The 14,300-nt window shown below is 42.4% G+C and overlaps 1 protein-coding gene across 2 annotated transcripts in view; it reads left to right on the top strand.

The window, feature by feature from the left end:
* The first annotated feature begins 4,960 nt into the window (after nt 1-4,960).
* Nucleotides 4,961-14,300, top strand: part of rxrgb (retinoid X receptor, gamma b) — a 35,658-nt gene continuing 26,318 nt past the window's right edge. Inside the window, exon 1 of one of the 2 annotated variants that reach the window (XM_086223487.1) lies at nt 4,961-5,116. In XM_086223487.1, the coding sequence (XP_086079613.1) occupies nt 5,086-5,116 (31 nt within the window). In that variant the 5' untranslated portion in view covers nt 4,961-5,085. Of the gene's footprint in view, nt 5,117-13,350; nt 13,531-14,300 lie in introns of those variants that run through there. The other variant, XM_086223486.1, reaches the window with a different exon arrangement.

Below are 14,300 nucleotides of genomic sequence, written 5' to 3'. Positions count from 1 at the left end.
GTCAGTGCGCCTGTAACTTGATCTTGGAGGACCTATGCTAATAGAACAAATTGGTTTTGAAGCAGTGTGACAGACAGTCACGGGTACGGCTCCTGCATGTTGTGTATACACTGTACACAAAGAAAACACTGCAATGACATTTAGGGAAAATAGCTGTGTTAGTTCCGCGTGACATGCATTCAAAAGCCTGTAAATAGGACATCATTTTGTCAGATAAACATGTAACAGAATGAGTTGGCTCTATTCACAGACTTGGTGATTCTTGAATGACACAGTAAAGAAGCATCGTGTGTTTAAAAAAATGGAAGCAGGTGTATAGCTGGTTTAATCCTTCATTGGCCTTCAGGTCATCGTGAGATTAACCTGAGGTGGTCTGCATGATTCCCCTGCTGGATCACCTCAGCTGCATTCTGAGAGCCCCACACCCCCACCCCCCCATCTCAACTTATTACAGCGAACCAAGAGGTCAACCATCTGCCAGAAGTCTGTAGTCCACTCATGACACGAAACCTAATCAACTAATGTAAGCTACATCGTCTCATAAATCACCGAGAAATACATGCAACTGTTAATGTTCGTCTTTGTTGTCCAAGTAACGGCATGTCTGTTCTTGTTCTTGGAATCCATGTTGGAATAATGTAACGCATTCCTCACGGATCTTCTTATTCTAAGCCTAGTGTCTGCCTACATCATGTGTTCTGATGGTAATGATAATGCACGCGTGATTGGAGTGGTGTGGTAATGGCATATGATGGCGTCTGTGAGCTGTTCCTGGTTCATCATATTGAGTGTTTGTAAAGCCCCGCAGACACACACACGGACAGCAGATTAGCACGTTAACCTGATATGTTGTCTGAACGGTTTCACAGAACGTTTGCATAAAATGGATTAGGAGCTTCGGTCTGATCACTTCAGCTCGTGAAGCTGCGCACATCAGGGTTTGTGGACCGGTTTTCCAGGCTTGGAAGCCTACGATTAATAAAGTTAGAAATTATTTGATAGCATGGATGTGATATACTATAAAACAGCTGTAACACAATACTTAGATATTAGATAACAGTAGTAAACCAGACAAATAATGGAAAACTTGTATCTTTATTTGGACAAAGATGCTTTACAAGGAGAAAACACAGCACAGGTCAAGTTTTTTTGTAAGGCACATTTAATATGACGACTCAATGTGCTTGAAAATGATTAAGAGCAAACCTCGCACATAACTCAGTCATTTACAATAAATACAAAGCTCAATAACATAAAATAAAACATACAACATGGGACAGTAACATGATAAATCTGAAACAAGTAAAAGGTATTATTGCAAAAAAGGAATGATTGTTAGAAAGATTCCTTTATGAAATGCTTCCTGTTAAGCATCATTTAAAACCTAGCTACAACACGGCAGTGATTTTGGAGGCTTCCCAAATACTCAAATATACACAATTACATTTTGTTGATTGCTCGGCTACTGACTAAACCTAAATAAATGAATTCAAATAGTTTTTATTGCAATTCTGTGTTATGTTTTCACTTATTTTTACAGCGTGCACCTCAGCAGCAGCGCAGCACATGACATTCACAAACAGCTCCTTACTGAGACAAACATGAAGTTACAGTAAGCAAAATAGACATTTTTACCACTATCACGCTAATCCACTGGACGGCCTGCGGACTGATCACTTGGAACAAATCAAGGTCACCCAATTTAAACACAAGTCAAGCATTATAATCAGAGTTTAGGGAGCTATATGCTCCCAGGCTGTTGTTATCTGGAGTTGTGATGGCTGAAGATGATAAAACTTTCTGCACGTTAGAGAGATGAATCGAGACGAACAGCTCACAGTTTATTCGATGCTTTTGCTAACAAGTCCTGCCACTGTGGTTAACAATTAGGCCGCACGTTTGTGTCAGACTACATCTGTAGCTCGCTTCAAAGACATCCTGTGAATTTCATTTCATTCCTAAGATTTTTGTGTGGGTTTTTTTTTGTGCCTGTAATTTTACTTTTAAGCTTCTGTGGGGGTTTTATACTCAGCATATTATTTTGTTCAATGCATTGCAAGAAAAAAAAATGTACATGGATACAAATAAAAAAAGTCCTCGACTAAAAGCAATACATCATCCAAAAAAAAAAGGTTTTTCCCTTCCAAGTTGTCACAAATACTGTACGTGTCTTTAGCTCATGATTTTTTTTCTGCATTGCATCATTTCTTTCTGACTCCAGGATGAATCACATTTCCAGTTCTTATTGCGCTGAACCGCAAGTGTTAGCTTATTGTTGCTAAAATCAAAAAGACTGTGCATTCTTGAGCAAAGAAGAAGTCGATCACATCCGATGATGCGCTTGAGAGTTTGTAAGCTGATGTTTTTGAGCAGTTTTGCCGTCAATAGTAGTTGGTGGCTATGAGGCGTCATGAGCCTCATAGCTAAATATTCATGGCTGGCTCTTTCTGCATTTTGGAGTTGCAACTGAGCAGTGAAAAATCTTTTTGCGCTCAAGACACTTTTTTATGCGTATATGAAAGTGAAAACACACTTTATGGGTGAAGTATCGCTTTAAGATAATATAAGATTAATAAGGTGGAGAGGAGGGACATAAAAAGTCACATTATTTAAAGGGACACATGAATTTTCATAACCTCATGTGGGTTTTTCTGGATCGTCTGTCACTTAATGAGATGTTCCATAATGTGCAAGATATTTATTTGCAGAGGAAATCTCTCTGTCTATTTGGTAATAATGTAGTGATGAATATCTATTCAAGGTGGTGTAATTATTGTGGTTTTTATACAAATAATTAACACATGTTTAACACTTCTCTACTCGTGAGCGGCAGAAATTGATGGTGAACCTCTGAAAGGAGCAAAAGAAGTGGCGGATAAGCTTCTCCTGAGCAAAGAGAAAAGCCAGTTCGAGCTACATTTCATCTTTTGTGTCTGAGATTGATGACCTACGAGATGGATGATGTTCTGTAGTGCTGTGTTCAATTGTCTTATCCTGGCTGACACAAAGAGGGAGAACACTTATCATCTCAAGCTTATGTATAGAATAAGGGGGCAGGGGTTGTCAGAGTAGTGAAGAGGATCCAGCAAGGTGGGGGGTGGCGGGGGTCTCTCCGATAAAGCGTAATGGAGATGGGCTAATGACAGCAGAGGCAGATGGAGAGACCCATCTCCCATGACGACGCAGCCACAACCTCCATCCTGGATGGAGGAAGGAGAGAGAGAGGGAGAAATAGAGGGAAAGGACCAGAGAGAAAAGAGTAAAAAGACTTTGATGTGTGTGTGTGTTTCTGTGTGTGTGCGTGCGTGTCTGTGTGTATTAATACATATGTCCTGGATGCTCATGTGTTTCCATCCATGTATGCACTTATATAAATGCAGAAAGGTTGTTTTATGGTGACACAAAGCAGGCTGTTTGCTGTTCAGGTTTGGGTTTGGCCTTTTAGCTGCACTGACACTTACTAGCAGGTGGCCCAGGTTTGTTGAGCTTGGTTTAGGTTAGGCTCCAGGACATTGTTTGGTGGGAATGGCCCTGTGAATACAAAGGGATTAGTGCAGAGGGTTGCTTCATTGACTGAGTTTGTGTGTGTGTTTGTGTGTGTGTGTGTGTGTTTCTTGGGTGGGTGGGTGGGTGGGTGGGGGGGGGGGGGGTAGGAACCTGAAGTTGATGGATGGATTGGATAACCACTAAAATAAAACATTTGCTCTATTTAGACAGATAAAAGATAACACTGGGCTGGAAAAGAGAAAACAATGGCTGTCAGAGCATAAAATTAGTTTTGGAACGCTTTATTGTAGTCTGCTATGCAGAGGTTGATTCAAATACTAAACCTGTTCAGTTTAGATTTGATAATTTCATATTTCTAACATTGATTAAACACAAAACGATAACACACTTTTCCTGGTTCCCACGTTCCTCCCTTCATGAGAGGAAAAAAAGCCCCACCAAAAATCATCTCAATGCCTTGAACCATGTGCCACCATTAGGGACACACAAAGAGAGATCTGACAAATGACCACTTTAATGTCCCTCTTTGACTTTAATGAATTTATACGTTATCTGGGCCTAATGGGGGGCTACGGCGGAGGGGCTGGCGCAAGGCCATAACAAATGAAAAGCTCTGATTAGTGTAGAATGAGCTGAGAAAAAAATGTCATTCATCTTGGTTAGCATCCTCCTGAGCTCTTTTATGGGTCGCTGTTACAAGGACGGTGGAGCCGGGGGTGCTTGTCCCATTAGCGGGGCAGCCTGAGCGGTCAGCGGCCCGGCGTTGACGGAGCGTCTGCCCGCTCCGCAGTTCAAGACAGTGAATGTCTCAGTGCGGCTTGACTCCTGAATAACCCTCGGAGGTACCGGGAGCTTCACCCCTGCATGACCCCGCACTCTGGAGAGGGGTGTGGGGGGACTCCGGGGGGTACCCAGCCTGCATGTGCACTAAAAGTAACAGCAACAGGTAAACACTGACAGAGAGAAAGAGAGAGAGAGAGAGAGAGAGAGAGAGAGAGAGAGAGAGAGAGAGAGAGAGAGTCAGTCAAAACAAAACTCAAACAAATATTAATATGCATATAATATGTAAAATATTGACATTATGTTATTAAATAACAATATGAGGAAAAAATCCCACATTATATTTTAATGTGAAAAAATTGAAAAGACTGTTCTGATATAAGGTTATGAAATGCGAAAAGAAAATAATCAGAGAAGCACAGTAAGATTTATAGTGTCGACATTGAACGTCTTGGCAGCAACAACGATCCTCCCTTTGACTATCATTGTTGAGCGGGTCTGAAAAGAATGAGTGGAAAACGAAGATTTAAACGCATCACCGCCTCTCTTTAACGCTGTACCTTGAAACGTTGCAGCACGGTGCCGCCGCAGGAGAGATGTTTAGTCCTGATTGTGCTGGAGCTTGATATCGACCACTGTTGTCATTGGGAGAAGTCCTGTTTTGACCGCCCCCCACCCCCTCGCTGGGCCCCCGTGTAGAGCCGCCTTGCAGAGTTCAGTCGGGCTGGAGAGGAATGCGCCGCGCTGGGATGCGGAGCAGCACCGACTGGAGGAAACGACTCAACAACTCGCACAGTAATGGACAGTAATGATCCGTATTTACACCTGAGTAAGTACACGTCCAGCGGTTTGTGGAGACGTCGGTGTGACTGTGTTGTTGAAGCCGCTGCATTTTTTATTTGGAGTCAGCGCAGACTGCGTTTGTTATGGCGTCTTCTCTCCGCGCTGCGAGCCGTGTTGTGAGAGACACCGCGGACTTTAACCACCCGACTCTTGTCTGTGAATGCGGTTTATTATGTTCCGTGTTGTTGGTAACTGCAACTGTACAAGCTGCGACCGATGCAAATGTCAGGTGATCACGGTTGTGCCGGTCAGCCAAGGTCAGAGGTTGGCACTTTAATTGCGCTTATGTAATTTATGGCGCTTGTCGCGCGTCTCTCACTTAACTGTTTTAGACAGAGAGAGAATTTATTGGTCTGGGATGGTCGTCAGATCCTGACGGACATCCATGGAACTCACCGGGGGAATGGCGGATTTCTACTGACAAACAAACTTTGTAAACAGAAGCAGGAGCACAGCTTGACTGGTCAGCGCCCGGGGCACATTCAGCTCTATGATGTCACTTTACTAAGTAAAGCTGAACTCTGCTCTGACTCCACGACTTTGCCCTTGAACCGGCTGATTGCCTTTTCTTCTATTATCAGAATCATTTTCTTGAAATCTGAACTTTCCACCGTTGTGGATGCAACATGTGTGTTTGTGTGTGTGTGTGTGTGTGTGTGTGTGTGTGTGTGTGTGTGTATTTTGATGCTTCTAAATGAAAATCAATGAGCAGTCAGTCAGACCCAGTCACAGCATATGCATCATTTATCATGTGATGCCCCCGCCTTCCTCTGAAAGATACACTTATTTTCATCCCACTGAGGCAGAAATATAACATCTACATTGTATTGCGTTGGGGATAGTGTGACATGAAATAATGAAATAAAATGAGTCTTTGAGGACAGAAATGTGCAGCCCCCCTCTTTTATATGTTATCGCAGAGATATCTTGGCACCATTTGGAGAGGCAGAAAATTGTTTCCATAATGAATGTGGCTCCCAGGGGAGTGAGAGAGACATCTGTATGGGAGAGCATGTGAAGGGAAGCCCAGAGTGTACAGAAGCAACAGAGCATTCCCCTGGGCTACAGAGTTTTTCTTGTCTGTCCTTAAATACTTTGTTAGTCTGATCAGGCGCTAGTGTCGCTCTGAGATTTATGCATGTGAGAACAGCATCATGCATGCTGGTGTGCTTTTATTGATCTTTTATTCAGTGAGATTTGTCATAAATCTGAATATTCCAAGTTGTTTTTTCACTTAACAGCTGCATAAAGTTACCCATAATGCATCAATGTTTTAGGGCAGGGCTCAACATTTGATTTGATATCAGAATGGTGGTGCAGATCCAGACTGAGATTGAGACTCTTGCCTCACACAGTTCAAACAACATGATTTGGAATCCGTCCATCGATCCCCATCCATTTTCTACCTCTTGTCCTGTTAAGGTTTTTTGGGGGGGGGGGGGGGGGGGGCTGGAGCCTATCCCAGCAGCCTTCAGGTGAGAGGCGGGGTTCACCCTGGACAGGTCACCAGTCCACCAGGGCCAACACATATAGACAGACAGACTGTGGGAGGAAGCTGGAGTACCAGAGAGAACCCACACAGGAACAGGAGAACATGGAGACACAGAAAGATCCCGTGCTCAAGCTGGGACTCGAACCAGGAACCTTCTTGTTGTGAGGCGCTAACCACTGCACCAACGTGCCGCCCGATTTAGAATACATTTAAATTGAATTCCTTTTTATTGTTTGCTTTTTTAACAATACACGCTGTGTGGTTTACTGTTGCCTTCTGTTGCTACCTGAAACATAATGCTAACAACAACAATAATGTTTATATTTAAGTAAAAATAGAGCTATGGTACTGCATCACTACTGCTTGACGTGTATCAGAATCCGATCAGAACTGCACAAAAATGCAAACCTCTCCATCTCTACTAGCGCTATACATCTGAAACAACATATTTCTTGTGTTCCAACTGTTGGTTATTATTTCACAAGCTGTCAGCAGTGAGTTTTCTTCCCACTTTTCCACTCCACAATAGGAAATCTAATATAAATTCTGATGATATTCTGACGTGAACATGGTTAAAAGTGAACTATCACTCATGTATATCACAAAGTACTATGAGTTGAACCCGAGATGAGGATACATCTTAGCAGTGTATTTATGTAATGAAAGCTGGCAGTGAAGTCGCTGAGATGAAAACCACAAGCCTGGGAATATCATTCCAAGGAAGAACTGTAGCATTTGAGGATAGGTTTAAGTATCGACAACCCACATGGAATCAAATATAATAAGACTGGAAACATGACTAATTTCTTGATTGGGAGATGATTGTTGAAACATTTGGAATCTGGCATGGAACAAAGTCAAAAACAGTCCAGTGATTATGTGCTGATTGTTTAGTGATCCACTCAGCTTTTTTTTTTTCTCCCCAGACATGCTGGCTGGACGCAGGCTTGCTCTGGGCTTTAAGTAGAATCAGCATTTTTCCTCTCTCCGCACTTCAGCATTTTTGATTTCCCGTCAGTGGAAGTGATTCTAGAAACACTGATGAGCGCCCACTCGCTGCTTTTGATGGAGGGAACTGTTTTTTTTCTTCTTCTTTCTTTTTTGACGGTGATGATGAGTGAAGGGAGCCAAAAAAAAAAGAAGAAGAGGAAGTTGGGTGTGGAGGGAGAGGTCACCCTCTCTTTTTGATTTGAACTCTCATCACATGCCAGGGGGTCAGTGATTCACCTCTCTCTCTTGACAGACACACACACACACACACACACACACACACACACACACACACACTCTGAGGCACATGCAACCATGCATTCATACCATAACTTCCCAGTTGCAAATGTGTGGTCTGTCTATGTAGCATAAAATGTGACCACGCTATCATGTGACTTAAAGAATGTGGGTGGTACTATTTGACTCGCAGTACTAAAAACCTGCTTGCTAACTGCCAAGTCTCGTCTCAGAGCGATCACCACTCACTCCCACAGCCTTCAGTGAACCACACAGGTAGAGGGTGTGGTTCTCTGTAGGTATTTGCTTAAGCATTCTGTAGCTCGAGACCTGCCAGGCTTCAATGCAGGCGCATGCATTACAAGACAATACAATAGCTTTTTTCCCAGACACTGTTGATGAATGAGTGTATTTACGTGTCGGTAGAAAAGACTCCTTCACTTGAGTGCGTGTGTGCGTGGAGGGGCTGCTACTTGTGAGAACAGAGGAAGGGAAAAGAAGGGGTGTAAGGAGGCCATTCTCTGGGCTAATTGCCAGTAATTAGTCATTAGTGAAGAAGGTCAAAGCCTTGATTTAATTCCAGCTTTAATCAAGCAGAGGACCTTGAAAGGCCCACAGGCTGCAGCAGTGTTTGGTTGTGAGACTTGCGTCGCTGTATCTTCACTAATTGTGCTGTAACAACACACACGTCACACTTGTGACGGATGCACACCAGCTCTGAACCATGTGTCTGTCTCAGGGTGTGTTTTTGATTTAAAGATAATTGTTTTGGGAAAAAAACCCCATCTTCTGCAAACCCAGTAAATGTTCTACTTTATACTTTCACATAGAAACAGCTTGCAACAATTATTTCCAGCCACTTTTTAAAAAATGTTGTGCGCAATTGAATTATCCTAAGAATATAATGGCCCCCATCATGGAGGTCCTGTTCACAGTTCTTTTGGAGTAGTTCAGCCATGTTCAGCATTCTTGATAATGTCCAGCAGAGGGAGACTTCTGTGGTTCCCCCCAAGAAAAACAAAAAAACAAACAAAAAGAAAATCAAACTGTGTCAAGAAAATGAACCAATTGATTTTTCTCTTTATATATTTTCTTCATGAGCTTATGGTCTCACATGTTAGGTTAAAGTCTGAAGAATAACTTGATATTTTTGTAAATTCTTGTCCCGTTTAAAGTAGTTCTTTAATCAATATAGAATGGAATCACGAATGATTCATTCAGCAATGGACATTGTGTTTCTTTGGCGTTTTTCTGTCTGTCGGTCAGCAGGACTTTGATGCTGATTGTCAACAGTCACAGTGGCAGGTCCTAGTTTGAACCTTAAAAAGAGAGCACATTAGTCACAGCGCCACCTGGTGGCAAAACAAACTTGTTGATCGGTTATTGTGTTTTTATACTTTGCCATTGAACATAAACAGTTATAGGTGAACGCAACATGGCCGTATCTTTTCCAATGTCACATGTTTGGTGAAAGTCCATCTGCAAGCTAACAAATAATCATAACATTGCCTAGAGGTACCAGCAAGTAAGCTGTTACAAACAACATTTGTTACATAGAAGTAACTGTGTTGCCTTTGTGTAATACAGCAAATAACACGTGTGTATTCTCTATTGCCACCCAGTGCAAGCATTACTCCGCTGTATCATGAAAAATCCAAATATGATCAGGTTTCCCTCTCCCTCTCCCTCTCACTCTATGGAACAGCCACACACGCCGATGTGTGTGAGTGTGCTTGTTTTACATTGGGTTTGGTTGCCTTGGCGGAGGTATGTGCTCTCCCAGACCTCTTCAGGTATGCCCGTATTATTATTTATTTTTAAAGAATAAACACCTCAAATTCCCTGGTCCTGCGTAAGGATTCTCCACTCTGATTTATGTCTTTGGAAATGGAATATGTTTTCATCGTTTTGCTTTGCCAAATAGTGAGGTTACATTAAGAAAAACATCAAATTGAATAAAAACAAAGTGGACGCAGCCTGGATTGTGTGTGTTAAGACTTCCAAAATTGGAATGGAGCAGGAGTAGAGTGCAACTTTACAGCTCAATCAAAAGGGCATTGTAAGAGAAATTCCTTTTGCAAAAATTAAAAAAAGATTGCCAGAAGTGAGGCTCATCTAAGTTCTTCTGGCAGCTCCAGTAGCTTGCAGCGTTACAGCTAAATGCTGCCCGGCTATATTTATTCTGGACTCTAGCAGACCCGAGTCCAAGGATCTAAGAGCCCTGCTCAGTTTATATTCTGCAAGCATATCAGGGATTTATTCTGGGCTCAAACCCTGCTGTGATTTACAGACTAATAGCCTCACATTAAAATCTATTTTCTTACTAGCCAAAAGACAAGGTAAAGCTGTAGTTTGCGACCTTCTGTCCTTTTATTTTGTACTTTTGTTTGACATTTTATCAACTAAAACAATTTATCATTAAAATGCAACCACAGTAATATAAGTCAGGACATTTAGGATTTTATTTGTTGGAGCCCTGTACTAACAAGTATGTGATTAAAGAGTTTAAGCCCGACGGAGCTCACTAACACCATTAATGAGCAGGATTGATGAAGGGAGATTTATGGCTGGGTTGACTCAGCGGGCCCAGTTCTTCATGGCACAAATGGCAGTCACAGGTAACAGCTAAGTACTTTAGATCTCATTAAAGCTGTCCATCAAGAGGCATTCATGCTATTTTGAGTGTTCTGGCCTCTTCTTTTAGTGTATCGCTCAAACACAAGGACGCATTGTTGTTTCGCAAAATCCCCACATTATTGATGATCCGTCCTGATTTAAAAAGTTATTCAGCGTGAAATCAAGACAGTGAGGACACAAGAAGAACTAATCCTCACTATCTGATCAGTCAAGTAAGGCAAAAATTGAAAGATTTATAATTTGTATAATTTGTATAACTTGGGGCGGCACGGTGGTGCAGTGGTTAGCACTGTCACCTCTCAGCAAGAGGGTTCCAGGTTCGAGTCCCGGCTCGGGCACGGGATCTTTCTGTGTGGAGTCTCCATGTTCTCTCTGTTCCTGTGTGGGTTCTCTCTGGTACTCCAGCTTCCTCCCACAGTCCAAAGACATCAAGAGGGGACGAGGCTGATTGATACTCTAAATTGACTGTAGGTGTGACTGTGAGTGTGAATGGTTGTCTGTCTCTATGTGTTGGTCCTGGTGGACAGGTGAACCGTCCAGGGTGAACCCCTCCTCTCGCCCAAAGGTAGCTGGGATAGGATCCAGCCTCCCCGTGACCCTTAACAGGAATAAGTGGAAGACAATGGATGGATGGATGGATGGATGGATGCACAATTTGTGAACAGGAATAAAACAGTTCTGGAAGTGAAAATATCATATTCTGATGATTGGTTTTAAAGCTGTAACCGTCACTGGTCGACTCATGACAAGCAAGCAGGGTTCTTGATAACTAAACTTAATTAATCCAAACTAACTCACATGAAACCCAACTAAAGCCTCAAGCTCATATGATTCAACAGGTTTTTATTAGCGATCTCACAGAAAGTGACGACACGACCCAGTACCCCCAACCTCGAAGTGAATCAGGACTCTGATTTATACTCTTACTACAGTATATCAGTTTATTTCAACAAGTTTCCTTAATTGTTTGAGAGGAATGTGGTCTCAGGGACATGATTTCCCTTTCTGATGGGAAATATTCTGATATTTTACAGTCATTGTCATCTATAACAAAAATGGTCCAGTGGTTATGAAATGTAGTTGTGTTAAATAATGTTAAGTTGGCATTGAATTTAATCATGCACATACCTCCTTCTACTCTTGGACCTTGTGCACTGAATCGGTGATGGTCATGATTGGTGATGGTGGGCTTAGTTGAACTTTTTGAGACTCATTTAAAAGGAAATGGTTAAATTACTTGATGAAAGGTTTAGTGGTGTGCGCTATATTTAGGGTTGCCCCCTTCTCATCTTGATCAGATTTTCTAGCTCAGTCTCTATACGCGTATCAGCTCAGCTCAGGCTAACTTGCTGTATTTTATGTGGGCCACGACACACTATTATAACACATAATGCATTTAAGCGGGACTGTATTATTTTAAGTTTCTCCCTGAGGGATTTGTGAAGTCTGAGATGGTTGCGAGCGTCTCTTCTTCTTCGCTGTCGTCTTGTGTCAGGCTGCCTTGTCTCCTGCCAGGTTACTGTCACTGAGGGGATCTGATTACCTTCAGGCACTATATAGATATTTGATCCAGGCACATGCAGGTGCAGTTCACATGAGAAACTGTTGAGTCATGTACTGTAAGTAAAATAGATGCAAACGAACTTGGTGTATAGCACAATCTGACCATGTTTGTTTCAAAAGCTGAGGGCGAGCAACAGGCAGACACTCAGTTTGACAGCAGGATGAATTAAAAGAAGCAGCTGCTCTTAAATCACTGCCAGTTGACCAGGGTTTAGTTTCTGCCGATAATAATATAACACACTGTACTTCCACAGGGAAGAATGCATGGTACTAAGTCATTGTCTTCAACTTTATTGCTACTTTTTGCATCCTGACTCACTAAATTCCTCGACTATTTTTGAAAGCCTGTCCTGATAGGCGCACCCTTTTAACAAGGGCCAGGCTAAAGATTTAATCCCCTCCTGGCTTCTACCATTTATCTGAGTTCCCTTAGGCTTTGTCGTGTATTGTTCCTTGTTGCTTTTAAGGTATATTTTTGGCCTGTGTTTGCATCTGGGTTTTCACTTTACTCTGTGTTTGCTTGTCCATCTTCCAGCATTCTAAAAAAGACAATTCCTGACTTCCTGGAATGCTATACATGTCAAACGCTTTGCAGAGCACACAAACACACGAACAACGTGCACGCAGGCAGCTCGCCATGTCACAACAACTGGCCCAGTTTTTTTTTTTTTTCATACCATCAAAGAGAATTACAGATGTTTGGAGGGAGGGAGCAGATGGAAGAGCGTTTGTTTGCTTCTGGCCATTTCTTGTCACTTTCTTTCTCAACACTCACATGCCATTTAGCACCAACATATTAGACAGTCTGTGACTCATGCTCTTACAAATAGAACAAAATGAGGAAATCTTTGGAAAGAAAATGCCACAATTGACACATCAAAACCTCTGTGGACTAGAGGAACGTGAATGTCTGACTGTCCTCCCATGCACTTCAACCTTGATCGCTTTTAAGTGCGAGTAATCAGAAACTACCCCCCCCCCCCGCCTGCCACCTTCAGTGCTCTGCCCGCCCCCCCATGTCAGACCCCGTGTTCTGAAATGACAACAGGTGCCTCTAGACAGATAGTTCTACCGACACCCAACAAGAAAAAGAGAGAGAGAGAGAGGGAGGGAGGGAGAGAGAGAGAGAGAGAGATGTGTGGGAGGCAGAAGAGGTGCTTTGTGCAGCAGTCAGGCAGCAAAGTTCCTGAGGGATTGATCTCTGGGGAAGGATAATCTGGGTAATCCTATAACCGGTGCGATAGACTCCTCCTCTTTTGCTCCTAACTGATGCCCTCCCTCCTGCTTGTTATATTCCTGAAAAGTGGTTGAGATCTAGAGTCATTTTCAGTTTGTCACCACATCAAAACTTAAGCCCCTACAACTCATCGGGACCGACTGGCCTCCTGCCAGTGCCACACTTGCACCTGAAGACATGTGGCACCCTGTGGCATCACCTGCAACTGGAGGCAGCCCAGGGAGGGAGCTGGGTTACGGTCACTGTGAGTAGTCGGCTTTGGGCTTGCCTGAATGTATGTTCTGGTCGCAGTGAGACAGATCAGTGTGGAAGATGCCTGTCTAACTAACAAAAATGCTTTTTAAAATTTTTTTTTACAAGAGTTATTATCCTTTCATCTTCTTTAAAAAAAAAGAAAGTATTTTAGGTTTCTTTCAGCAGAGGGAGAACTGCAAACGTGTGATACTTTTGCATTTGAAGTGTTCTGTGTGAAATTTGTCATATCTAAAAAGAAATGTGACGGCATTTAGACTTCTAGGACGTTTTGCATTCACGTTAGATGGTAAAAACTGGGTTTGGAATGGTTCAGAGATGCCAGTAAATGGTTAATTGGGAGCCCTGGTGAGCATCATCATGAATCAAAATCTTTACTTTTGAAAGAAATATTGTGACTTATTTATCATTTCAGAGCAATTTCCCTTCTTTTGCCATAATGGCAAAATTTAATTCAATTCAAAATGTGAGATTCAATTCTATGTTTTAAAGTGATCTTAAAAGTCTCAAATTTAACCTGCATGAACACTTCTACGTAGCAACTGAACGCTTAATTCTGCCAGAGATTTCAAACAGTAGCAATTACGCACTCATTGGTTTGATTTAATCATGTGTGGTAGATGGATGTTACAATCAAAAACTCACTTGTGGTCTCAGGAGTGTTGAGCGGGGAAGCCCCCCTGCCTCTCATTATCGCACACGTCACTATCAATTTATCAGTCAACAATTGTCCTGTCTTATTATCTCTGTCTCTGCCCTGCT

The sequence above is a fragment of the Aulostomus chinensis genome, chromosome 14 (assembly GCF_037954235.1).
Source record: "Aulostomus chinensis isolate RoL2024-O1b breed Wild chromosome 14, RoL_Achi_v1.0, whole genome shotgun sequence".
NCBI lineage: Eukaryota > Metazoa > Chordata > Actinopteri > Syngnathiformes > Aulostomidae > Aulostomus > Aulostomus chinensis.
This window is presented reverse-complemented; position numbering and strand designations above follow the sequence as displayed.